General features: G+C 66.8%; 1 protein-coding gene and 1 long non-coding RNA gene across 2 annotated transcripts; both read left to right on the top strand.

Annotated features, from left to right (window-relative positions):
* Positions 1 to 227: 227 nt before the first annotated feature.
* ZMYND15 (zinc finger MYND-type containing 15) lies at positions 228 to 24,127 on the top strand. The gene is given in 17 exon segments (XM_050933560.1): positions 228 to 401; positions 768 to 1,024; positions 15,770 to 15,977; positions 15,979 to 16,099; positions 16,798 to 16,889; positions 16,891 to 17,027; positions 17,113 to 17,268; positions 17,393 to 17,553; positions 17,945 to 18,100; positions 18,189 to 18,275; positions 18,951 to 19,039; positions 20,479 to 20,580; positions 20,668 to 20,724; positions 20,726 to 20,798; positions 21,259 to 21,317; positions 23,001 to 23,161; positions 23,866 to 24,127. Coding segments are annotated over 17 exon segments (2,205 nt in total). The 5' UTR covers positions 228 to 293; the 3' UTR covers positions 24,047 to 24,127.
* Positions 11,656 to 12,060, top strand: LOC127039715 (uncharacterized). Its single transcript, XR_007771318.1, has 3 exons — positions 11,656 to 11,686; positions 11,798 to 11,853; positions 11,910 to 12,060. It is a non-coding gene; the product is annotated as an uncharacterized LOC127039715 (long non-coding RNA).
* Positions 24,128 to 24,364: the final 237 nt, after the last annotated feature.

Below are 24,364 nucleotides of genomic sequence, written 5' to 3'. Positions count from 1 at the left end.
CCCCGGCTCTGGGATGGGAGTGGGGGCTGGTGAGTCAGAGCAGGGAGGCTGGGGGCCAGGACTCCTGGGTTCTTTCCCCGGCTCTGGGATGGGAGTTGGGGCTGGTGGTTAGAGCAGGGGGGGCTGGGAGCCAGGACTCCTGGGTTCTGTCCCCGGCTCTGGGAAGGGAGGGGGGTGAATGTCTCTAACGGGGGCTCTGTCTCCCCAGGCTGTGGCTTCCGGCCGGGTTACAACAGCCCCAGCCCCTCCCCCGCACCCCGCATCATTGGGGGGCAGAAAAGCCGCCCTGGGGAATGGCCCTGGGTTGTCAGTCTCCAGACCCAAGGGCACCACTTCTGTGGGGGGAGCGTCATACACTCCTGGTGGGTGCTGAGCGCAGCCCACTGCTTCCACGACACCCGGTAAGGAGGCTGTGGGTCAGGAGTGAGGGGCACCGGCAGAGTGCGGGGGGGGGGCAGGGCTGGGCTAGCAGGGGCTGCAGGTCGGGAGTGAGGGGCACCAGCAGGACTAGGGGAGCAGGGGCTGGGCTGGCAGGGGCTGCAGGTCGGGAGTGAGGGGCACCAGCAGGACTAGGGGGGTCAGGGCTGACCTGGCAGGGGCTGCAGGTCGGGAGTGAGGGGCACCGACAGCGCTAGGGGGAGCAGGGCTGACCTGGCAGGGGCTGCAGGTCGGGAGTGAGGGGCACCGACAGCGCTGGGGGGGCAGGGCTGACCTGGCAGGGGCTGCAGGTCGGGAGTGAGGGGCGCCATCCCTGTGCCCGTGCCCAGGCCCCAGGACGTGATGGTGGCGGCCGGCAGCGTGACCCTGGGCATCGGCGGCGTCACCCGGCGGGTTCAGCGGATCCTGTCCCACCCCAGCTACAGCCGCAGCACCCACGACTCAGACCTGGCCCTGCTGCTGCTGAGCCGCCCCCTGCCCCCCGGCCGGGGCCTCGGCCTCATCTGCCTCCCCGGGGAGCCGGACGACGAGGACGACGGGCAGTGGGGCAGTTGCTACGTGGCCGGGTGGGGCACCACGGAGTACGGTGAGTGGGGCACCGGGCGAGGGGCCGGGGGGGAGCTCGGCTTGGGGATGCTCGACGTGGGGGTCGTTCTGGGGTGGGGGCTGGCTGGTTGGGGGCGGCTCAGGGCAAGGGAGTGTCGGGGCTCATGGCTGGGGGGGTCTCTCCGGGGGGGTCTGGCCGTGGGGGGTCCGGCCGAGGCTGCAGCGCCGTCTCTCGCAGGGCAGGAGCGGGTGTCGGGGGCGCTGCGGGAGGCCGGGGGTGGCAGGGGCCCATTGGGGGTCTCTCCGGGGGGGGTCCGGCCGGGGGGGGTCCGGCCAGGACTGGAGCGCCGTCTCTCGCAGGGCAGGAGCGGGTGTCGGGGGCGCTGCGGGAGGCCGGGGGGTGGCAGGGCCCATTGGGGGGTCTCTCCGGGGGGGGGTCCGGCTGGGGGGGGTCCGGCCGGGTCTGCAGCGCCATCTCTCACAGGGCAGGAGCGGGTGTCGGGGGCGCTGCGGGAGGCCGGGGGTGGCAGGGCCCATTGGGGGGTCTCTCTGGGGGGTCTCTCCGGGGGGGTCCGGCCGGGGGGTCCGCCGAGGCTGCAGCGCCGTCTCTCGCAGGGCAGGAGCGGGTGTCGGGGGCGCTGCGGGAGGCCAGGGGTGGCAGGGCCCATTGGGGGTCTCTCCGGGGGGGTCCGGCCGGGGGGGTCCGGCCAGGACTGGAGCGCCGTCTCTCGCAGGGCAGGAGCGGGTGTCGGGGGCGCTGCGGGAGGCCGGGGGTGGCAGGGCCCATTGGAGGGTCTCTCTGGGGGTCTCTCTGGGGGGTCTGGCCGGGGGGGGTCCAGCCGGGTCTGCAGCGCCGTCTCTCGCAGGGCAGGAGCGGGTGTCGGGGGCGCTGCGGGAGGCCGGGGGTGGCAGGGCCCATTGGGGGGTCTCTCCGGGGGGGTCCGGCCGGGGGGGTCCGGCTGGTCTGCAGCGCCGTCTCTCGCAGGGCAGGAGCAGGTGTCGGGGGCGCTGCCGGGGGCCAGGGATGGCAGGGCCCATTGGGGGTCTCCTCTGGGGGTCTCGCCGGGGGGTCAGCCGGAGGGGTCCGGCCGAGGTGCAGCGCCGTCTCTCGCAGGGCAGGAGCGGGTGTCGGGGGCGCTGCGGGAGGCCGGGGGTGGCAGGGCCCATTAGGGGGTCTCTCCGTGGGGGTCTGGCCGGGGGGGGTCCGGCCGGGTCTGCAGCGCCGTCTCTCGCAGGGCAGGAGCGGGTGTCGGGGGCGCTGCGGGGGCCGGGGGTGGCAGGGCCCATTAGGGGGTCTCTCCGTGGGGGTCTGGCCGGGGGGGGGTCCGGCCAGGTCTGCAGCGCCGTCTCTCGCAGGGCAGGAGCGGGTGTCGGGGGCGCTGCAGGGGGCCGGGGGTGGCAGGGCCCATTAGGGGATCTCTCCGGGGGGGTCTCTCCGGGGGGGTCCGGCCGGGGGGAGGTCCAGCCGAGGCTGCAGCGCCGTCTCTCGCAGGGCAGGAGCAGGTGTCGGGGGCGCTGCGGGGGGCCAGGGATGGCAGGGCCCTTGGGGGGTCTCTCCGGGGGGTCTCGCCGGGGGGGTCCAGCCGGGGGGGTCCGGCCGAGGGTGCAGCGCCGTCTCTCGCAGGGCAGGAGCGGGTGTCGGGGGCGCTGCGGGAGGCCGGGGGTGGCAGGGCCCATTAGGGGGTCTCTCCGTGGGGGTCTGGCCGGGGGGGTCCGGCCGAGGCTGCAGCACCGTCTCTCGCAGGGCAGGAGCGGGTGTCGGGGGCGCTGCGGGAGCCGGGGGTGGCAGGGCCCATTGGGAGGTCCGGCTGGGGGGGTCTCTCCGGGGGGGTCCGGCCGGGGGGGTCCAGCCGGGTCTGCAGCGCCGTCTCTCGCAGGGCAGGAGCGGGTGTCGGGGGCGCTGCGGGAGGCCGGCGTGCGGATCGTTGACTGGCTCCGCTGCATGTGGTGGATGGGGGCCCTGACCCAGAACATGGTCTGCGCTGGGCACGAGGAAGGCGGACGCGATGCCTGTCAGGTGGGGACCCCCCAAGGCCCTCCCGAGCCCCTCCTCCACCCAGGGCCCCTGAGCCTGAACACCCCCCCTGCCCCACCCAGCCTCAGGGAGCAGGACGCCCCACAGGCCCCTGCACAGACCCCCCACGGAGGCCCCCAAACGTCCTCCGAAACCCTCATGCCCCAGACAGGGGACCCCCGCGCGGCTTCGTCCTTCGCGCCCCCTTCCTGGGCAGCTTCTGGTCGTTCCCGTCCCGCCCCACCTGGCGCCCTCCTGGTGGGGTCCTGTGTCTGCTGCCTCCTCCGCGTCTGTTCTTCCTCCGCGTCTGTTCATCCTGCACGTCTGTTCTTCCTCCGTGTCTGTTCATCCTGCACGTCTGTCCTTCCTCCATCACTTCCTCCGCGTCTGTCCTTCCTCCGCGTCTGTCCTTCCTCCATCACTTCCTCTGCGTCTGTCCTTCCTCCATCACTTCCTCTGCGTCTGTCCTTCCTCCGCGTCTGTCCTTCCTCCATCACTTCCTCCGCGTCTGTCCTTCCTCCCTCACTTCCTCCGCGTCTGTCCTTCCTCCGCGTCTGTCCTTCCTCCATCACTTCCTCTGCGTCTGTCCTTCCTCCATCACTTCCTCTGCGTCTGTCCTTCCTCCGCGTCTGTCCTTCCTCCATCACTTCCTCCGCGTCTGTCCTTCCTCCGCGTCTGTCCTTCCTCCATCACTTCCTCCGCGTCTGTCCTTCCTCCGCGTCTGTCCTTCCTCCATCACTTCCTCTGCGTCTGTCCTTCCTCCACATCTGTTCTTCCTCCCTTGCTCCTTCCTCCGCGTCTGTCCTTCCTCCCTCGCTCCTTCCTCCCTCGCTCCTTCCTCCGCGTCTGTCCTTCCTCCATCACTTCCTCCGCGTCTGTTCTTCCTCCGCGTCTGTCCTTCCTCCATCACTTCCTCTGCGTCTGTCCTTCCTCCATCACTTCCTCTGCGTCTGTCCTTCCTCCACGTCTGTCCTTCCTCCCTCACTTCCTCCGCGTCTGTCCTTCCTCCGCGTCTGTCCTTCCTCCGCGTCTGTCCTTCCTCCATCACTTCCTCTGCGTCTGTCCTTCCTCCATCACTTCCTCTCCGTCTGTCCTTCCTCCGCGTCTGTCCTTCCTCCATCACTTCCTCTGCGTCTGTCCTTCCTCCATCACTTCCTCTCCGTCTGTCCTTCCTCCGCGTCTGTCCTTCCTCCATCACTTCCTCTGCGTCTGTCCTTCCTCCGCGTCTGTCCTTCGTCCATCACTTCCTCCGCGTCTGTCCTTCCTCTGCGTCTGTCCTTCCTCCGCGTCTGTTCTTCCTGCATCACTTCCTCCGTGTCTGTCCTTCCTCCGCGTCTGTCCTTCCTCCATCACTTCCTCTGCGTCTGTCCTTCCTCCGCGTCTGTCCTTCGTCCATCACTTCCTCCGCGTCTGTCCTTCCTCCGCGTCTGTTCTTCCTCCATCACTTCCTCCGTGTCTGTCCTTCCTCCGCATCTGTTCTTCCTCCATCACTTCCTCTGCGTCTGTCCTTCCTCCGCGTCTGTTCTTCCTGCATCACTTCCTCCGTGTCTGTTCTTCCTCCACGTCTGTCCTTCCTCCACATCTGTTCTTCCTCCGCGTCTCTTCTTCCTCCATCACTTCCTCCGCGTCTGTCCTTCCTCCGTGTCTGTTCTTCCTCCATCACTTCCTCTGCGTCTGTCCTTCCTCCATCACTTCCTCCGCGTCTGTCCTTCCTCCGCGTCTGTTCTTCCTCCATCACTTCCTCCGTGTCTGTCCTTCCTCCGCGTCTGTTCTTCCTGCATCACTTCCTCCGTGTCTGTTCTTCCTCCACGTCTGTCCTTCCTCCACGTCTGTTCTTCCTCCGCGTCTCTTCTTCCTCCATCACTTCCTCTCGTCTGTCCTTCCTCCGCGTCTGTTCTTCCTCCATCACTTCCTCCGTGTCTGTCCTTCCTCCACGTCTGTTCTTCCTCCGCGTCTCTTCTTCCTCCATCACTTCCTCCGCGTCTGTCCTTCCTCCGCGTCTGTTCTTCCTCCATCACTTCCTCCGCGTCTGTCCTTCCTCCGTGTCTGTCCTTCCTCCGCGTCTGTCCTTCCTCCGCGTCTCTTCTTCCTCCATCACTTCCTCTGCGTCTGTCCTTCCTCCGCGTCTGTTCTTCCTCCATCACTTCCTCCGCGTCTGTCCTTCCTCCGCGTCTGTTCTTCCTCCATCACTTCCTCTGCGTCTGTCCTTCCTCTGCATCTGTCCTTCCTCCGCGTCTGTCCTTCCTCCACGTCTGTTCTTCCTCCGCGTCTCTTCTTCCTCCATCACTTCCTCCGCGTCTGTTCTTCCTCCGCGTCTGTTCTTCCTCCATCACTTCCTCCGCGTCTGTCCTTCCTCCGCGTCTGTCTTCCTCCATCACTTCCTCTGCGTCTGTCCTTCCTCCGCGTCTGTTCTTCCTGCATCACTTCCTCCGTGTCTGTTCTTCCTCCGCGTCTGTCCTTCCTCCACGTCTGTTCTTCCTCCGCGTCTCTTCTTCCTCCATCACTTCCTCCGCGTCTGTCCTTCCTCCGCGTCTGTCCTTCCTCCGCGTCTGTTCTTCCTCCATCACTTCCTCCGTGTCTGTCCTTCCTCCGCTCTGTCCTTCCTCCATCACTTCCTCCTCGTCTGTCCTTCCTCCGCGTCTGTTCTTCCTCCATCACTTCCTCTGCGTCTGTCCTTCCTCCGCGTCTGTTCTTCCTCCATCACTTCCTCCGCGTCTGTCCTTCCTCCGCGTCTGTCCTTCCTCCATCACTTCCTCTGCGTCTGTTCTTCTCAGCGTCTGTCCTTCCTCCATCAAACTTCCGTCCGCGTCTTTCTTCCTCCGCGTCTGTCCTTCCTCCGCGTCTGTTCTTCCTCCATCACTTCCTCTGCGTCTGTCCTTCCTCCGCGTCTGTCCTTCCTCCATCACTTCCTCCGTGTCTGTCCTTCCTCCGCGTCTGTTCTTCCTCCATCACTTCCTCCGTGTCTGTCCTTCCTCCGCATCTGTCCTTCCTCCATCACTTCCTCCGCGTCTGTCCTTCCTCCGCGTCTGTTCTTCCTCCATCACTTCCTCTGCGTCTGTCCTTCCTCCGCGTCTGTTCTTCCTCCATCACTTCCTCTGCGTCTGTCCTTCCTCCGCGTCTGTCTTCTCTGCATCACTTCCTCCGGTTCTGGGTTTCTTCCTCCGCGTCTGTCTTCCCTCACTCTGTTCTTCCTCCGTGTCTGTTCTTCCTCCATCACTTCCTCTGCATCTGTCCTTCCTCCGCGTCTGTTCCTCCTCCATCACTTCCTCCGTGTCTGTCCTTCCTCCGCGTCTGTTCTTCCTCCATCACTTCCTCTGCGTCTGTCCTTACTCCACGTCTGTCCTTCCTCCATCACTTCCTCTGCGTCTGTCCTTCCTCCATCACTTCCTCTCCGTCTGTCCTTCCTCCGCGTCTGTTCTTCCTGCATCACTTCCTCCGTGTCTGTTCTTCCTCCGCGTCTGTTCTTCCTCCATCACTTCCTCTGCGTCTGTCCTTCCTCCACGTCTGTCCTTCCTCCATCACTTCCTCCGCGTCTGTCCTTCCTCCGCGTCTGTCCTTCCTCCACGTCTGTCCTTCCTCCATCACTTCCTCCGCGTCTGTCCTTCCTCCATCACTTCCTCCGCGTCTGTCCTTCCTCTGCGTCTGTCCTTCCTCCGCGTCTGTCCTTCCTCCACGTCTGTCCTTCCTCCATCACTTCCTCCGCGTCTGTCCTTCCTCCGCGTCTGTCCTTCCTCCATCACTTCCTCCGCGTCTGTCCTTCCTCCACGTCTGTCCTTCCTCCATCACTTCCTCCGCGTCTGTCCTTCCTCCGCGTCTGTCCTTCCTCCGCGTCTGTCCTTCCTCCATCACTTCCTCCGCGTCTGTCCTTCCTCCGCGTCTGTCCTTCCTCCATCACTTCCTCCGCGTCTGTCCTTCCTCTGCGTCTGTCCTTCCTCCGTGTCTGTTCTTCCTCCGCGTCTGTCCTTCCTCCACGTCTGTTCTTCCTCCATCACTTCCTCTGCGTCTGTCCTTCCTCCATCACTTCCTCTGCGTCTGTCCTTCCTCCGCGTCTGTTCTTCCTCCATCACTTCCTCCGCGTCTGTCCTTCCTCCGCGTCTGTTCTTCCTCCATCACTTCCTCTGCGTCTGTCCTTCCACCGCGTCTGTTCTTCCTCCATCACTTCCTCTGCGTCTGTCCTTCCTCCGCGTCTGTTCTTCCTCCCTCGCTCCTTCCTCCGCGTCTGTTCTTCCTCCATCACTTCCTCCGCGTCTGTCCTTCCTCCGCGTCTGTTCTTCCTCCATCACTTCCTCCGCGTCTGTCCTTCCTCCGCGTCTGTCCTTCCTCCATCACTTCCTCCGCGTCTGTCCTTCCTCCGCGTCTGTCCTTACTCCATCACTTCTCTGCGTCTGTCCTTCTCCGCGTCTGTCCTTCCTCCATCACTTCCTCTGCGTCTGTCCTTCCTCCGCGTCTGTTCTTCCTCCATCACTTCCTCCGCGTCTGTCCTTCCTCCGCGTCTGTTCTTCCTCCATCACTTCCTCCGCGTCTGTCCTTCCTCCGCATCTGTCCTTCCTCCATCACTTCCTCCGCGTCTGTCCTTCCTCCGCGTCTGTTCTTCCTCCATCACTTCCTCTGCGTCTGTTCTTCCTCCGCGTCTGTTCTTCCTCCATCACTTCCTCTGCGTCTGTCCTTCCTCCGCGTCTGTCCTTCCTCCATCACTTCCTCTGCATCTGTCCTTCCTCCGCGTCTGTCCTTCCTCCATCACTTCCTCCGCGTCTGTTCTTCCTCCACGTCTGTTCTTCCTCCATCACTTCCTCCGCGTCTGTCCTTCCTCCGCGTCTGTTCTTCCTCCATCACTTCCTCTGCGTCTGTCCTTCCTCTGCATCTGTCCTTCCTCCGCGTCTGTTCTTCCTCCATCACTTCCTCTGCGTCTGTCCTTCCTCCGCGTCTGTTCTTCCTCCATCACTTCCTCCGTGTCTGTTCTTCCTCCGCGTCTGTCCTTCCTCCACGTCTGTTCTTCCTCCGCGTCTGTCCTTCCTCCGCGTCTGTTCTTCCTGCATCACTTCCTCCGTGTCTGTTCTTCCTCCGCGTCTGTCCTTCCTCCACGTCTGTTCTTCCTCCGCGTCTCTTCTTCCTCCATCACTTCCTCCGCGTCTGTCCTTCCTCCGCGTCTGTTCTTCCTCCATCACTTCCTCCGTGTCTGTCCTTCCTCCGCGTCTGTTCTTCCTCCATCACTTCCTCCGTGTCTGTCCTTCCTCCGCGTCTGTCCTTCCTCCACGTCTGTTCTTCCTCCGCGTCTCTTCTTCCTCCATCACTTCCTCCGCGTCTGTCCTTCCTCCGCGTCTGTTCTTCCTGCATCACTTCCTCCACGTCTGTTCTTCCTCCGCGTCTGTCCTTCCTCCACGTCTGTTCTTCCTCCGCGTCTCTTCTTCCTCCATCACTTCCTCCGCGTCTGTCCTTCCTCCGCGTCTGTTCTTCCTCCATCACTTCCTCCGTGTCTGTCCTTCCTCCGCGTCTGTTCTTCCTCCATCACTTCCTCCGTGTCTGTCCTTCCTCCGCGTCTGTTCTTCCTCCATCACTTCCTCCGTGTCTGTCCTTCCTCCATCACTTCCTCTGCGTCTGTCCTTCCTCCGCGTCTGTTCTTCCTCCATCACTTCCTCTGCGTCTGTCCTTCCTCCGCGTCTGTTCTTCCTCCACGTCTGTCCTTCCTCCCTCACTTCCTCCGCGTCTGTCCTTCCTCCGTGTCTGTCCTTCCTCCGTGTCTGTCCTTCCTCCGCGTCTGTTCTTCCTCCATCACTTCCTCCGTGTCTGTCCTTCCTCCATCACTTCCTCTGCGTCTGTCCTTCCTCCGCGTCTCTTCTTCCTCCATCACTTCCTCCGCGTCTGTCCTTCCTCCGCGTCTGTTCTTCCTCCATCACTTCCTCCGTGTCTGTCCTTCCTCCGTGTCTGTTCTTCCTCCATCACTTCCTCCGTGTCTGTCCTTCCTCCGCGTCTGTTCTTCCTCCATCACTTCCTCTGCGTCTGTCCTTCCTCCGCGTCTGTCCTTCCTCCGCGTCTGTTCTTCCTCCACGTCTGTCCTTCCTCCCTCACTTCCTCCGCGTCTGTCCTTCCTCCGCGTCTGTCCTTCCTCCATCACTTCCTCTGCGTCTGTCCTTCCTCCGCGTCTGTCCTTCCTCCGCGTCTGTTCTTCCTCCACGTCTGTCCTTCCTCCCTCACTTCCTCCGCGTCTGTCCTTCCTCCGTGTCTGTCCTTCCTCCATCACTTCCTCTGCGTCTGTTCTTCCTCCGCGTCTGTCCTTCCTCCGTGTCTGTCCTTCCTCCGTGTCTGTTCTTCCTCCGCGTCTGTTCTTCCTCCGCGTCTGTTCTTCCTCCATCACTTCCTCCGCGTCTGTCCTTCCTCCGCGTCTGTTCTTCCTCCATCACTTCCTCTGCGTCTGTCCTTCCTCCGCGTCTGTTCTTCCTGCATCACTTCCTCCGTGTCTGTCCTTCCTCCGCGTCTGTCCTTCCTCTACGTCTGTTCTTCCTCCGCGTCTCTTCTTCCTCCATCACTTCCTCCGCGTCTGTCCTTCCTCCGTGTCTGTTCTTCCTCCATCACTTCCTCCGTGTCTGTCCTTCCTCCGCGTCTGTCCTTCCTCCATCACTTCCTCTGCGTCTGTCCTTCCTCCGCGTCTGTTCTTCCTGCATCACTTCCTCCGTGTCTGTTCTTCCTCCGCGTCTGTCCTTCCTCCACGTCTGTTCTTCCTCCGCGTCTCTTCTTCCTCCATCACTTCCTCCGCGTCTGTCCTTCCTCCGCGTCTGTTCCTCCTCCATCACTTCCTCCGTGTCTGTCCTTCCTCCGCGTCTGTTCTTCCTCCATCACTTCCTCCGTGTCTGTTCTTCCTCCACATCTGTCCTTCCTCCGCGTCTGTTCTTCCTCCGCGTCTGTTCTTCCTCCATCACTTCCTCTGCGTCTGTCCTTCCTCCGCGTCTCTTCTTCCTCCATCACTTCCTCTGCATCTGTCCTTCCTCCGCGTCTGTTCTTCCTCCATCACTTCCTCTGCGTCTGTCCTTCCTCCGCGTCTGTCCTTCCTCCATCACTTCCTCTGCGTCTGTCCTTCCTCCATCACTTCCTCTCCGTCTGTCCTTCCTCCGCGTCTGTCCTTCCTCCATCACTTCCTCTGCGTCTGTCCTTCCTCCGCGTCTGTCCTTCCTCCATCACTTCCTCTGCGTCTGTCCTTCCTCCACATCTGTTCTTCCTCCGCGTCTGTCCTTCCTCCATCACTTCCTCCGTGTCTGTCCTTCCTCCACATCTGTTCTTCCTCCGCGTCTGTCCTTCCTCCATCACTTCCTCCGCGTCTGTCCTTCCTCCGCGTCTGTCCTTCCTCCATCACTTCCTCTGCGTCTGTCCTTCCTCCGCGTCTGTCCTTCCTCCCTCACTTCCTCCGCGTCTGTCCTTCCTCCCTCGCTCCTTCCTCCCTCGCTCCTTCCTCCGCGTCTGTCCTTCCTCCCTCGCTCCTTCCTCCGCGTCTGTCCTTCCTCCCTCGCTCCTTCCTCCCTCGCTCCTTCCTCCGCGTCTGTCCTTCCTCCCTCGCTCCTTCCTCCCTCGCTCCTTCCTCCGCGTCTGTCCTTCCTCCCTCGCTCCTTCCTCCTTCGCTCCTTCCTCCCTCGCTCCTTCCTCCGCGTCTGTCCTTCCTCCCTCGCTTGCTTCGGTTCCTCACTCGTTGGTTCTGGCTGGCGCGTTCTCGCGTTTTCTCCCTCGTCTGTTCAGCCCACGTCTCGTTCCTTCGCTTTCTCTGTGACCCGCCTTCTTCGATGCTCGTTCATTGCCTCGTTTTCTTCTTGGTTTCTTCGTTCGTTTTCTCCTTCTGTCCCCGACTCCTTTTCTCGGTTTGTTCGTGGCCTCGTTTTTTCATTGATTTCTTTTCTCCCCCGTTCATTCATTGACTCGTTTTCTCCTTCCTCCCCCTCATCAATTTGTTAATCGACTCGTCTGCTCGTTCGTCGCCTCGTTCTCTCGTTTGTTTCCTGCTTTTCTCGCTCGTTGAGCCTCGTCCTCGTTTGCTGCTTTTCTCGCTCAATAGTTGATTCATTTCCTCCTTCCTTGGCTGACTCGTTCCAGGGTGACAGCGGGGGGCCCCTGCAGTGCCAGGCCCCCCAGGGCTCCTCCTGGTACCAGGTGGGCGTCGTGAGCTGGGGCCGGGGCTGCGGGAGGCGCCAGCGTCCGGGCGTCTACACCCGCGTGGCCAACTACCGGGCCTGGATGGACGAGGCCACCGCCGCAGCGGGGAGACCCCTGAGGCCCCAGAAGGCCACGCCCACCGGGCTGGGCTCTGCCCCCCAGAAGACGGAGCCGGAGGTCGCTGGAGGCCCCCGGGCCTGCCCGTGGCGGCCCCTGGGCCTTGCCGTGGGGCTGGCTCTGGGGAGGTGGCTGGGCTGAGCGAGACGCAAGGCATGCTGGGAAGAGGACAGAGCTGCCGCTGCAAAGGATTCTGGGAGGGGACGGCCACGTTGGCCGCTGAGATTGGCCAGCACTTTGGGAGGGAGGGGCAGGAGGGCGAAGGGTCATTAAATATTATGTGGTGAAGCGGAGAGCGAACTGTTCACTGGGAACAGGGGACCCAGGTGTCCGGGAGAGCAGAGCAGGCCGCTCGCTGCTGGGGAGGGGAGATGGGACCCAGGCGTCCGGGAGAGCGGAGCAGGACGCTCGCCCCTGGGGAGGGGAGATGGGACCCAGGTGTCCGGGAGAGCAGAGCAGGACGCTCGCCCCTGGGGAGGGGAGATTTGACCCAGGTGTCCGGGAGAGCAGGGCAGGACGCTCGCCCCTGGGGAGGGGAGATTGACCCAGGTGTCCGGGAGAGCAGAGCAGGACGCTCGCCCCTGGGGAGGGGAGCTGGGACCCAGGTGTCCGGGAGAGCAGGGCAGGACGCTCGCCCCTGGGGAGGGGCACTGGGACCCAGGTGTCCGGGAGAGCAGGGCAGGACGCTCGCCCCTGGGGAGGGGAGCTGGGACCCAGGTGTCCGGGAGAGCAGGGCAGGATGCTCGCCCCTGGGGAGGGGAGCTGGGACCCAGGTGTCCGGGAGAGCAGAGCAGGATGCTCGCCCCTGGGGAGGGGAGCTGGGACCCAGGCGTCCGGGAGAGCGGAGCAGGATGCTCGCCCCTGGGGAGGGGAGCTGGGACCCAGGTGTCCGGGAGAGCAGGGCAGGATGCTCGCCCCTGGGGAGGGGAGCTGGGACCCAGGTGTCCGGGAGAGCAGGGCAGGATGCTCGCCGCTGGGGAGGGGAGATGGGACCCAGGTGTCCGGGAGAGCAGGGCAGGATGCTCGCCCCTGGGGAGGGGAGCTGGGACCCAGGTGTCCGGGAGAGCAGGGCAGGATGCTTGCCGCTGGGGAGGGGAGATGGGACCCAGGTGTCCGGGAGAGCAGGGCAGGATGCTTGCCGCTGGGGAGGGGAGATGGGACCCAGGTGTCCGGGAGAGCAGGGCAGGATGCTTGCCGCTGGGGAGGGGAGATGGGACCCAGGTGTCCGGGAGAGCAGAGCAGGACACTCGCCCCTGGGGAGGGGAGCTGGGACCCAGGTGTCCGGGAGAGCAGGGCAGGACGCTCGCCCCTGGGGAGGGGAGCTGGGACCCAGGTGTCCGGGAGAGCAGGGCAGGATGCTTGCTGCTGGGGAGGGGAGATAGGACCCAGGTGTCCGGGACGGAAGCGGAGGGCGCTCACCCCTGGGCGGCCTGAGGGAGTGGGGCGGGATCTCGGGGGGGCAGGAGCTGGGGCAGGGCAGGGGAGGGGGTTCCCCGGGGAGCCGGAACCCCGTGATGTCACAGTGGAATCTTGGGGCGCCCGGGTATTTACCTTCAAATCAGCTGGAGGAAGCAGGTACCAGAGGGGGGGCTGGGGAGATGGGGGGCAGGGCTGGATTGGGGTTATTATAGGGGGTGGGGGACATCAGTGGGGGGACGGGCGGCTCTGGGGGTCCAGGGGTTTGGGGCCAGGAGGAGGTGCTAGGATGGGGGTCAAGGATAGGGAAATGGAGGGGTGCAGGAGGTGGGCTGGAGGCCAGGGGGGTTAGGGGTGTCTCAGCCCCCCAGGAACAAATTCAGAACTGGGTACCGAGTTGGGCGGGCAATGGGGGGTGCAGGGTGGAGGTTTGGGGGCTCCCTGGTCTAACTACTCTGCCCCCCCCCAGGATGGAGTTTGTGATGGGGTACTGGAGGCAGGTTTGGGGGGTCTCTGCTCTAGCCCCTCCACCCCCTAGGATGGAGATCGTGATGGGGTACCGGGACAAGGTTTGGGGGTACCAGGTGGAGGTTTGAGGATACGGGGGGCAGGTTTGAGGGGTCCCTGCTCTAACCCCCCCCCGCCCTCCAGGATGGAGTTCATGACGGGGTACCGGGGGAGCTTTGGGAGTACTGGGGGCAGGTTTGGGGGGTCCCTGCTCTAACCCCCTTGCCCCCCAGGATGAAGTTCATGACGGGGTACTAGGGCGAGGTTGGAGGGTACCGGGGGAGGTTTGGGGATACTAGGGACAGGTTTGGGGGTCCCTGCTCTAACCCCTCCTCCCCCCAGGATGGAGTTCATGATGGGGTACCAGGGGAGGTTTGGGGGTACCGGCGGCAGGTTTGGGGGGTCCCTGCTCTAACCCCCCTGCCCCGCAGGATGGAGTTCATGACAGGGTACCAGGGGAGGTTTGGGGGATCCCTGCTCTAACTCCTCCACCCCCCAGGATGGAGTTCGTGACGGGGTACCAGGGGATGTTTGGGGGTACCGGGGGCAGGTTTGGGGGGTCCCTGCTCTAACCCCCCCCGCCCCCCAGGATGGAGTTCATGATGGGGTACCAGGGGATGTTTGGGGGTACCGGGGGCAGGTTTGGGGGGGTCCCTGCTCTAACCCCCCCGCCCCCCAGGATGGAGTTCATGACAGGGTACCAGGGGAGGTTTGGGGCTACCTGGGGCGGTTTGAGGGGTCCCTGCTCTAACCCCCCGCCCCCCAGGATGGAGTTCATGACGGGGTACCAGGGAAGATTTGGGGCTACCAGGGGCAGGTTTGGGGGGTCCCTGCTCTAACCCCCCCGCCCCCCAGGATGGAGTTCATGACGGGGTACCAGGGGAGGTTTGGGGCTACCAGGGGCAGGTTTGGGGGGGTCTCTGCTCTAACCCCCCCGCCCACCAGGATGGAGTTCATGACGGGGTACCAGGGGAGGTTTGGGACTACCAGGGGCAGGTTTGGGGGGTCCCTGCTCTAACCCCCCCGCCCCCCAGGATGGAGTTCATGACGGGGTACCAGGGGAGGTTTGGGGCTACCAGGGGCAGGTTTGGGGGGGTCCCTGCTCTAACCCCCCCGCCCCCCAGGATGGAGTTCATGATGGGGTACCAGGGAAGGTTTGGGGCTACCAGGGGCAGGTTTGGGGGGGTCCCTGCTCTAACCCCCCGCCCCCCAGGATGGAGTTCATGATGGGGTACCAGGGGAGGTTTGGGCTACCAGGGGGCAGGTTTGGGGGGGTCCCTGCTCTAACCCCCCCGCCCCCCAGGATGGAGTTCATGATGGGGTACCAGGGGAGGTTTGGGGCTACCAGGGGCAGGTTTGGGGGGTCCCTGCTCTAACCCCCCCCGCCCCCCAGGATGGAGTTCATGACGGGGTACCTGGGGAGGTTTGGGGGTCCCTGCTCTAACCCCCCCCGCCCCCCAGGATGGAGTTCATGACGGGGTACCAGGGGAGGTTTGGGGCTACCAGGGGCAGGTTTGGGGGGTCCCTGCTCTAACCCCCCGCCCCCCAGGATGGAGTTCATGATGGGGTACCAGGGAAGGTTTGGGGCTACCAGGGGCAGGTTTGGGGGGGTCCCTGATCTAACCCCCCGCCCCCCAGGATGGAGTTCATGATGGGGTACCAGGGAAGGTTTGGGCCTACCGGGGGCAGGTTTGGGGGGTCCCTGCTCTAACCCCCCCGCCCCCCAGGATGGAGTTCATGACGGGGTACCAGGGGAGGTTTGGGGGTACCGGCGGCAGGTTTGGGGGTCCCTGCTCTAACCCCCCCGCCCCCCAGGATGGAGTTCATGACGGGGTACCAGGGAAGGTTTGGGGCTACCAGGGGCAGGTTTGGGGGGGTCCCTGATCTAACCCCCCGCCCCCCAGGATGGAGTTCATGATGGGGTACCAGGGAAGGTTTGGGGCTACCAGGGGCAGGTTTGGGGGGGTCCCTGATCTAACCCCCCGCCCCCCAGGATGGAGTTCATGATGGGGTACCAGGGGAGGTTTGGGGGTACCGGGGGCAGGTTTGGGGGGTCCCTGCTCTAACCCCCCCGCCCCCCAGGATGGAGTTCATGATGGGGTACCAGGGAAGGTTTGGGCCTACCGGGGGCAGGTTTGGGGGGTCCCTACTCTAACCCCCCCCGCCCCCCAAGATGGAGTTCATGACGGGGTACCAGGGCAGGTTTGGGGCTACCAGGGGCAGGTTTGGGGGGTCCCTGCTCTAACCCCCCCGCCCCCCAGGATGGAGTTCATGACAGGGTACCAGGGGAGGTTTGGGGCTACTGGGGACAGGTTTGGGGGGGGTCCCTGCTCTAACCCCCCCGCCCCCCAGGATGGAGTTCATGACGGGGTACCTGGGGAGGTTTGGGGGTCCCTGCTCTAACCCCCCCGCCCCCCAGGATGGAGTTCATGACAGGGTACCAGGGGAGGTTTGGGGCTACCGGGGGCAGGTTTGGGGGGGTCCCTGCTCTAACCCCCCCGCCCCCCAGGATGGAGTTCATGACGGGGTACCGGGGGAGGTTTGGGACTACCAGGGGCAGGTTTGGGGGGTCCCTGCTCTAACCTCCCCGCCCCCCAGGATGGAGTTCGTGACGGGGTACCGAGCTGAGGTGCTGGACCTGGCCGAGCTGCTGCTGGCCTGGCACCGGTGCCAGGCCGGGGGGCCCCGGGACGGGCAGCGCCAGCGGCGCCAGGAGGGGCACGTCCGGCGCCTGCCCCCCGACCCCACCCTCTGGCTGCTGCACCTGCTGCCCAACCCCCGGCTGGGCCTGGGCCTGGCGCTGCAGGGGGGGGGCCCGGGGGGAGCCCCGGGGGAGGCTCTGCGGGGAGGACGCCCTGCAACTGCGGGACCTGCAGCGGGCGGTCACCTTCCTGCGCCTGGACGAGGAGGACGAGGGGCTGGAGACAGGTACCCGCAGCCCCCTCCCCTCTTGGGGCTCCCTGTCTGCCCCCCTTCTCTGCCTGGCCCCCTTCCCCCAGCCCCTGCCCCCCTCAGGGCTCCCCCGGCCCCATGGGGCTCCCTCATCTGCCCCCTCCCCTGCCTGAGCCCCTGGCCCCATGGGGCTCCCCTGGCTGGCCTTCTCCCCCGAGCCCCCGTCCCCGTGGGGCTCCCCCGTCTGCCCCCCTCCCCTGGCTGAGCGCCTGGCCCCATGGGGCTCCCCTAGCTGGCCTTCTCCCCCGAGCCCCCATCCCCGTGGGGCTCCCCCGTCTGCCCCCCTCCCCACTTAGCCCCCCATCCTGTGGGGTTTCCTGCCTGGGCCCCCATCCCTGTGGGGCTCCGCATCCGCCCCCATCCCCTGGCCCCATGGGGCTCCCCTCCCTGCCCTTCTCCCCAAGGCCCCATCCCTGTGGGGCTCCCCCGTCTGCCCCCTCCCTACCTAGCCCCCCATCTTGTGGGGTTTCGTGCCTGGTCCCCCATCCTCCAACCCACCACCGGCCCCCCATCCCCTTGGGGCTCCCCTGCCTGGCGCCCACCCCCCACTCTGCCAGACACCCCCCACCCATCCCCCTAACTACCCACCCCCGCTGGGCCCCTCCCCATCCCCTGCCCCACATCCAGGGCTCCGACCCCCCCCCGCCGGTCTCACCTCTGCCCCCTCCCCCCAGGCCAGACCCTGGTGCACGTGGAGCGCCTCCTGCTGGTGACAGACGAGCATGGCACGGTGATGGGCCTGGATTTCCAACTGGGGGCCGGGGCCCCCCCCCCAGCCAGCCGCACCCCCCCCGCTGGAGCAGCTGGCCCTCGGCCTGCTGTGCCAGAGCATGGCCTGCCCGCTGGGCGGGGGGGAGCCCCGTCGGCCCCGGCTGCTGGCCGTGGGGGACCCCGCCTTGCACAAGTGAGTGTGATCGGGTGGGCGGTGGGGCAGAGGGGGCTCCGTGCCCGTCCTCTGCCCCGCTGATCCCCGCCACCTCTCCCCGCAGGTCGCTGGAGCCCCTGCTGCCCCGGCTGGGGGTCAGGCTGAGCCCGGGCCCCATGCGGGGCTGGGGGCCGAAACCCACCTTCACCTTCCCCTCCATGCGCGTGCGAGCCTGTCACGTGTGCAAGAGACACGCGTTCCAGAGGCGGCTGGCGCCGTGGTGAGCAAGGGGAGGGTGGCGGGAGCCCCCCGAGTCACCTCCGCCTCCCCCCCCCCGGCCTGCGCCCGGGCTGGGGTGAGGGGGGGGCCAGGCTGGCTCTGAGCCTGTCCCCCCCACCCCGCAGCCAGCAGTGCCGGGCCGTGCTGTACTGCTCCGAGCGGTGCCGGGCGGCCGACTGGGCCCGCAGCCCCGAGGATGCGGCCCACCGGGCCTGGTGCCCCCGCATGGCCGGGTACATGGCCCGCGCCCGCCAGCTGGCCGACCTGCCCTTCACCTTCACCGCCGGTGAGCCCCGGGCGGGGGGCGCGGGGGCAGGAGAAGGGGGGCTCTGGGTGGGGGGTTGCCCAGAGTGCATGGGGGGCGCTGGGCAGGGAAAGGGGGGTACTGGGCAGGGTGCGCGGAGGGAAGGGAAGGGGGGTTCTGGGTGGGGGGGTTGGCCAGGTTTGAGTGGGGGGGGCTGGGCAGGGGGCACTGGGGAGGGGAGGGAGGCACTGAGCAGGGGGTTCTGGGGGAGGGGAAGGGGGGCTTTGGGTGTGGGGTTGCCCAGTGTGCATGGGGGGGCTGGGCAGGGAAAGGAGCACCGGGCAGGGGGTGCAGGAGTGGGGGCTCTGGGCAGGAGATTGGGTGGGTGCACAGAGCTGGGGTTCATCGGGGGATCCCCCCATTTCCCTTGCAGAGGTGACCAGCGACGGGTTCAACAGGGAGGGGTTCCTAGCAGCCCGGGGGCTGACCGGGGGGTACTGGGCCCACGAGAGCATGCTGGTCCGCGCCCCCGACTATGGCGTGGGGCTGGGGGGCCGGACCGACTGGCGACCCGGCCTCCTGCAGAGCGGTGAGCATGGGGGGGCCCGGGGCCTGTCCCCTCTGGGGGGTGTCGGCTCCTGTTCCCGTGCCAACACCCCCTTTCTCTGCCCCCCCAGGTAACCCCTTCGAAGCGCTGAGGCCAGAGGGGGGCACGGCTCTGCTCCCCACCTCCCCGGAGCCCCCTGCACCCAGGACCTATTTCAGTGAGACGGGGGAGGGGTGGGATATAGGCGGGGGGCGGAGCCAGTCAGATGAGGGAGGAGCCAGTCCCAGATGGGGGGCGGGGCCAGCGACAGCTGGAGGGAGGGGCCAGCGACAGCTCGGGGGAGGGGCCAGTGACAGCGGGGGGAGGGGCCAGCGACAGCTCGGGGGAGGGGCCAGCGACAGCTCGGGGGAGGGGCCAGCCACAGCTCGGGGGAGGGGCCAGCCACAGCTCAGGGGAGGAGCCAGTGACCGCTGGGGGGGAGGAGCCAGTCCCAGCTGGGGGGAGGAGCCAGTCCCAGCTGGGGGGAGGGGCCAGTGACAGCAGGGGGGCCAGCCCCAGCTCGGGGGGCTGACCCCCGTGTCCCCCCAGGCTCGTGGCAGGAGTACTACGCGTGGCGGGGGCTGCCGCTGGGCTCCCCCCTGGCCGTGCTGCTCAGCTACCCCCTGAGCGTCTATTACATCGTCACCCAGCTGGCCCCCCAGCACTGTGAGTGGGGCCCCCGGGGGGGTGGGCAGGGGGCCTCTCCGCGGGGGAGGGACTGGTGCCGGGGGAGGGCTGGGAAGCTGGGGTCAACGTCTGGGTGGGGGTGGGGAGCCCCAGTCCTGGGGGGTGTCTGGGAACTGGGGGATCCCCTGCCCCCTTCTGAGCCCCCCATTCCTCTGCCCCCCACCAGTCCCGGAGCTGAACATCCTGAACAAACAGTCGCTGCGGATTCACATCGTGGAGACGGGGAAGGAGTCGGACATGGCCCCCCTCTTCTGGGTGCGCGGGGGGCACCGGGGGGCAGGGCTGGGCTCTGATGGGTATAGGGGGCAGGGGGTGCTATGGGGCAGGGCTGTGGTTTGGTGGCTATGTCGGGGGCAGGCAGCACCATGGGGCAGGGCTGGGCTCTGGTGGTTATGGGGGGCAGGGGGCACCGTGGATCAGGGCTGGGCTCTGGTGGTTATGGGGGCCAGGGGGCACCATGGGTCAGGGCTGGGCTCTAGTGGTTATGGGGAGCAGAGGGCGATGTGGGGCAGGGCTATGGTCTGGTGGCTATGTGGGGGGCAGGCAGCGCCATGGGGCAGGGCTGGGCTCTGGTGGATGTAGGGGGGGCAGGGCTGGGCTCTGGTGGGTATCAGGGGGCAGGAGGCACCATGGGGCAGGGCTGGGCTCTGGTGGTTATGGGGGGCAGGGGGCACCGTGGATCAGGGCTGGGCTTTGATGGGTTTGGGGAGCAGAGGGCGATGTGGGGCAGGCCTATGGTCTGGTGGCTATGTGGGGGGCAGGCAGCGCCATGGGGCAGGGTTGGGCTCTGGTGGTTATGGGGGCAGGGGGCACCGTGGGTCAGGGCTGGGCTCTAGTGGTTATGGGGAGCAGAGGGCGATGTGGGGCAGGGCTATGGTCTGGTGGCTATGTGAGGGGCAGGCAGCGCCATCGGCCAGGGTTGGGCTTTGGTGGATATAATGGGGGCAGGGGAGTCGTGGGGCAGGGCTGGGCTCTGGTGGTTATGGGGGGCAGGGGGCACCGTGGGGCAGGGCTGGGCTCTGGTGGTTATGGGGGTCAGGTGGTACTGTGGGGCAGGGCTGGGCTCTGGTGGGTTTGGGAAGCAGAGAGCGATGTGGGGCAGGACTATGGTCTGGTGGCTATGTGGGGGGCAGGCAGCGCCATGGGGCAGGGTTGGGCTCTGGTAGATATAATGGGGACAGGGGAGTCGTGGAGCAGGGCTGGGCTCTGGTGGGTATTGAGGGGCAGCGGGCACCATGGGGCAGGGCTGGGCTCTGGTGGTTATGGGGGGCAGGGGGCACCGTGGATCAGGGCTGGGCTTTGATGGGTTTGGGGAGCAGAGGGCGATGTGGGGCAGGGCTATGGTCTGGTGGCTATGTGGGGGGCAGGCAGCACCATGGGGCAGGGCTGGGCTCTGGTGGTTATGGGGGGCAGGGGGCACCGTGGGTCAGGGCTGGGCTCTAGTGGTTATGGGGAGCAGAGGGCGATGTGGGGCAGGGCTATGGTCTGGTGGCTATGTGGGGGGCAGGCAGCGCCATGGGGCAGGGTTGGGCTCTGGTGGATGTAGGGGGGGCGTGAGGCAGGGTTGGGCTCTGGTGGGTTTAGGGGGACGCCATGGGGCTGTGTGGGGCTCACCGTGCACATGGGGATGGCAGTGGCAGACCCCCCCTCGGAGCAGGCCCTCTCCCTGACCCCCGACCCTTTGGGCCCCCCAGGAGCTGTCGGTGCTGCTGCCCCACGTGTCGCTGGAGCTGCTGTTCGTGGGGGGCGCGTTGCCCCCCGAGGCCGACGGGCAGCAGGTCCTGCTCCAGAGAACGGTGAGGGGGGGGCCATGCGGGTGGGGGAGGGGGAGCCCTGAGCCTCACCCCCCCATGGCTGATCCCCTCCGTCTCTCTCCCCCCCAGGAGGCGCAGGGGGTGCGCGTCTGGTCGGGCCCGGCCCCCAAGGCCAAGGGGGGGCGGGGGGGGGCTGCAGCTGAAATTCTGTGCCCAGGCCCCACCCCTGCTGCCGGGCCCCAAACCCGACCTGGTCATCGGTGAGTCCCCCCGGGGTGGGTCCTGGGGGGCAGGGCCCAGGGCAGGGAGGGGGTACCCGGGGGGGCTGCTGAGGGGGAGCGGCCCAGGGCAGGGAGGGAGAACCTGGGGGGTTGTTGGGGGGAGGGGCCCAGGCCAGGGAGGGGGACCCTGGGGGGGGCTGTCTAGGGGGAGTTGCCCAGGCCAGGGAGGGGGAATCTGGGGGGCTGTTGGGGAGGAGTGGCCCTGGCCAGGGAGGGGGGAAACCTGGGGGGCTGTCTGGGGGGCAGGGGGCCAGGCCAGGGAGGGGGGATTTGGGGGGCTATCAGAGGGGAGGGGCCCAAGCTGGGGCACCCTGGGGGGGCTGTGTGGCAGGAGGGGAGAGGGAGCTCTCTAAGTGGGGGGACATGTGGGAGGAGGGGGCTTCCCTGGAGGGTCTCCCCATTTGTGCCTCTCCCACCCCCACCTCTCGTTATTTCTCAGGGTTCAATTCTGGCTTTGCACTGAAGGACACCTGGCTCAGCGCCCTGCCCCGCCTGCAGGTGGGTACCCCCGAACCCCGGTTCTCCCCCAACCTCCCCTCGCCCCCAGCACCCGTCTCTGAACCCCCAGCTCCCCTCGCCCCAGTTCGCTCCCCCAGCTCCCCCCCAAACTCCTCTCTTCCTGCTGTATACCCCAACTCTGGCCCCGGATGCCTAGGTCCCCTCCCCGGCAGCTCCAGCCCCGGACGCCTGGGTCCCTGGCACCTCTAGCCCCGGATGCCTGGGTCCCCTCCCCAGCAGCTCCAGCCCCGGACGCCTGGGTCCCTAGCACCTCCGGCCCCGGACGCCTGGGTCCCTGGTGGCTCTGTCCCCAGAAGCCTTGGTCCCTGGCACATCTGGCCCCAGATGCCTGGCTCCCCTCCCTGGCACCTCCGGCCCTGGACGCCTGGGTCCCTGGCAGCTCCAGCCCCGGACGCCTGGGTCCCTAGCACATCTGGCCCCAGATGCCTGGCTCCCCTCCCTGGCACCTCCGGCCCTGGACGCCTGGGTCCCTGGCAGCTCCAGCCCCGGACACCTGGGTCCCTGGCACCTCTAGCCCCGGATGCCTGGGTCCCCTCCCCAGCAGCTCCAGCCCCGGACGCCTGGGTCCCTGGTGGCTCTGTCCCCAGAAGCCTTGGTCCCTGGCAGCTCTGGCCCCGGACGCCTGGGTCCCTGGCAGCTCCAGCCCCGGACGCCTGGGTCCCTGGTGGCTCTGTCCCCAGAAGCCTTGGTCCCTGGCAGCTCCAGCCCCGGACACCTGGGTCCCTCGCACCTCTGGCCCCGGATGCCTGGGTCCCCTCCCCGGCAGCTCCAGCCCCAGACGCCTGGGTCCCTAGTGCATCTGGCCCCAGATGCCTGGCTCCCCTCCTTGGCACCTCTGGCCCTGGACGCCTGGGTCCCTGGCCAGCTCCAGCCCCCAGACGCCTGGGTCCCTGGCACCTCTAGCCCCGGATGCCTGGGTCCCCTCCCCAGCAGCTCCAGCCCCAGACGCCTGGGTCCCTGGTGGCTCTGTCCCCAGAAGCCTTGGTCCCTGGCAGCTCTGGCCCCGGACGCCTGTGTCCCTGGCAGCTCCGGCCCCGGACGCCTGGGTCCCTGGCGGCTCTGTCCCCAGAAGCCTTGGTCCCTGGCGGCTCCGGCCCCGGACGCCTGGGTCCCTGGTGGCTCTGTCCCCAGAAGCCTTGGTCCCTGGCAGTTCTGGCCCCGGACGCTGGGTCCCTGGCAGCTCCAGCCCCGGACGCCTGGGTCCCTGGTGGCTCTGTCCCCAGAAGCCTTGGTCCCTGGTGGCTCTGTCCCCAGAAGCCTTGGTCCCTGGCAGCTCCGGCCCCGGACGCCTGGGTCCCTGGCGGCTCTGTCCCCAGAAGCCTTGGTCCCTGGCAGCTCTGGCCCCGGATGCCTGGGTCCCTGGCAGCTCTGGCCCCGGACGCCTGGGTCCCTGGCAGCTCCGGCCCCGGACGCCTGGGTCCCTGGCGGCTCTGGCCACGGCTGTCTGGCTCCCCGGTGGCTCCGGCCCGCGGCTGTCTGGCTCCCCGGCGGCTCCGGCCCCGGACGCCTGGGTCCCTGGCAGCTCCGGCCCCGGACGCCTGGGTCCCTGGCGGCTCTGGCCACGGCTGTCTGGCTCCCCGGTGGCTCCAGCCGCGGCTGTCTGGCTCCCCGGCGGCTCCGGCCCCGGACGCCTGGGTCCCCATGTCTCCGTCTCCCCCGCAGGCGCTCCGGGTCCCGGCCTACTTCACGGAGTGCAGCGAGTACAGCTGCGCGGTGGACGAGGCCACGGTCTCCATGGCGACGGGGGGCAGCGCCGGCCCGGCCCACGTCAACCCCTTCCGCTCGCCCTTCCGCCAGGCCGGCGTGGACAATGCCATGCCCTGGTGGGTGCCGGGGGGCCGCCGGGCATCGGGGGGAGGGGCAGGCGGTAAAATGACCTCTGACCCCAGTGATTGCCGTAAGGTGACCTCTGACCCCCATCCTTGACGTGACCTCTGACCCCCTTCATGCATTAGTCCCATTAATGTGACCTTTGACCCAGTGGCTCTATGACCCCTTGTGCGTTACAAGTGACCTCTGACCCCGCCTTGTTGGTGTGACCTCTGACCCGCCTTGTTGGTGTGACCTCTGACCCCTTCCAACATTATCCCCATTCAGCTGAACTCTGACCTTTGACCCATGCTTCATTCTGAATTTGAATGACCTCTGACCCCAGTAGTGTGCCCCCCCATGAGGCGTTAGAACGACCTCTGACCCTCTGGTCTCATTGAAATGACCTCTGACCCCCAACATCAGCGACCCTTCCCTCGGCCTTTGACCGAGGTCATCAGCCACCTGTGTGACCTCCGATCCCATGACATTGTCACCCCTTGTTGTGACCTCTGACCCCGGCACCTCTGTGCCCATTGCAATGACCTGTGACCTCCGCCCTTATCCACGACCTTTCACCCCCGATAACATGACCTCTGACCTATTGACCCTCACCGCTCTGTTTTGACTCTCCCTGACCTCTCAACCGTGACCCCTGACCCCCCCGTTGCCCACCATTGTCGTGACCTCTGACCCCTGTATCCTTCCCTCCCCCCAGGTACTCCAATGCTTTCATCTTCCACCTGCTGTACAAGGGGGGGGCCGGGGGGGCACGGCAGCCCCCGGGGCCGGCCCCACCCCCCGCCCCCACCCCTGCCCGCCAGGGGCCGGAGCCGGGCCCGGGCCGCGCCCGCCGCAAGGAGAAGCGGCAGAACCGCAGCGGCCGCCGGCGCAAATGAGGGGGGAGGACGGCTCGGGGAGGGGGGGGCTAATAAACCCACCCTGGTTAATGGAGCTGCGCCTCGTTACTGTGCCACTCGGGCCCCTCCCCCGGCCCTGGGGATGAGCTGGACCTGCCCCCCCACATGTCCTGCCCCCCCCCAGCACTGATGTCACCCCACCTCCCGCCCCCGCAGCGCCAGGCACCGGCTCCCCCCCCCCTTCAAGGCCGAGCCATGACTCTCCCCCTGGCACCGAGGGGGTGGTGACGTCTCATCCGCACCAGCCCTTTGCCCGGCTTATCGCAGAGCAAACAGCCCGGGCCAGGGAGACACGGC

The sequence above is a fragment of the Gopherus flavomarginatus genome, chromosome 23, assembly GCF_025201925.1.
Source record: "Gopherus flavomarginatus isolate rGopFla2 chromosome 23, rGopFla2.mat.asm, whole genome shotgun sequence".
Classification (NCBI taxonomy): Eukaryota; Metazoa; Chordata; order Testudines; family Testudinidae; genus Gopherus; species Gopherus flavomarginatus.
The sequence above is the reverse complement of the archived record's forward strand: the minus strand, read 5'-3'. Positions and strand labels throughout refer to the sequence as shown.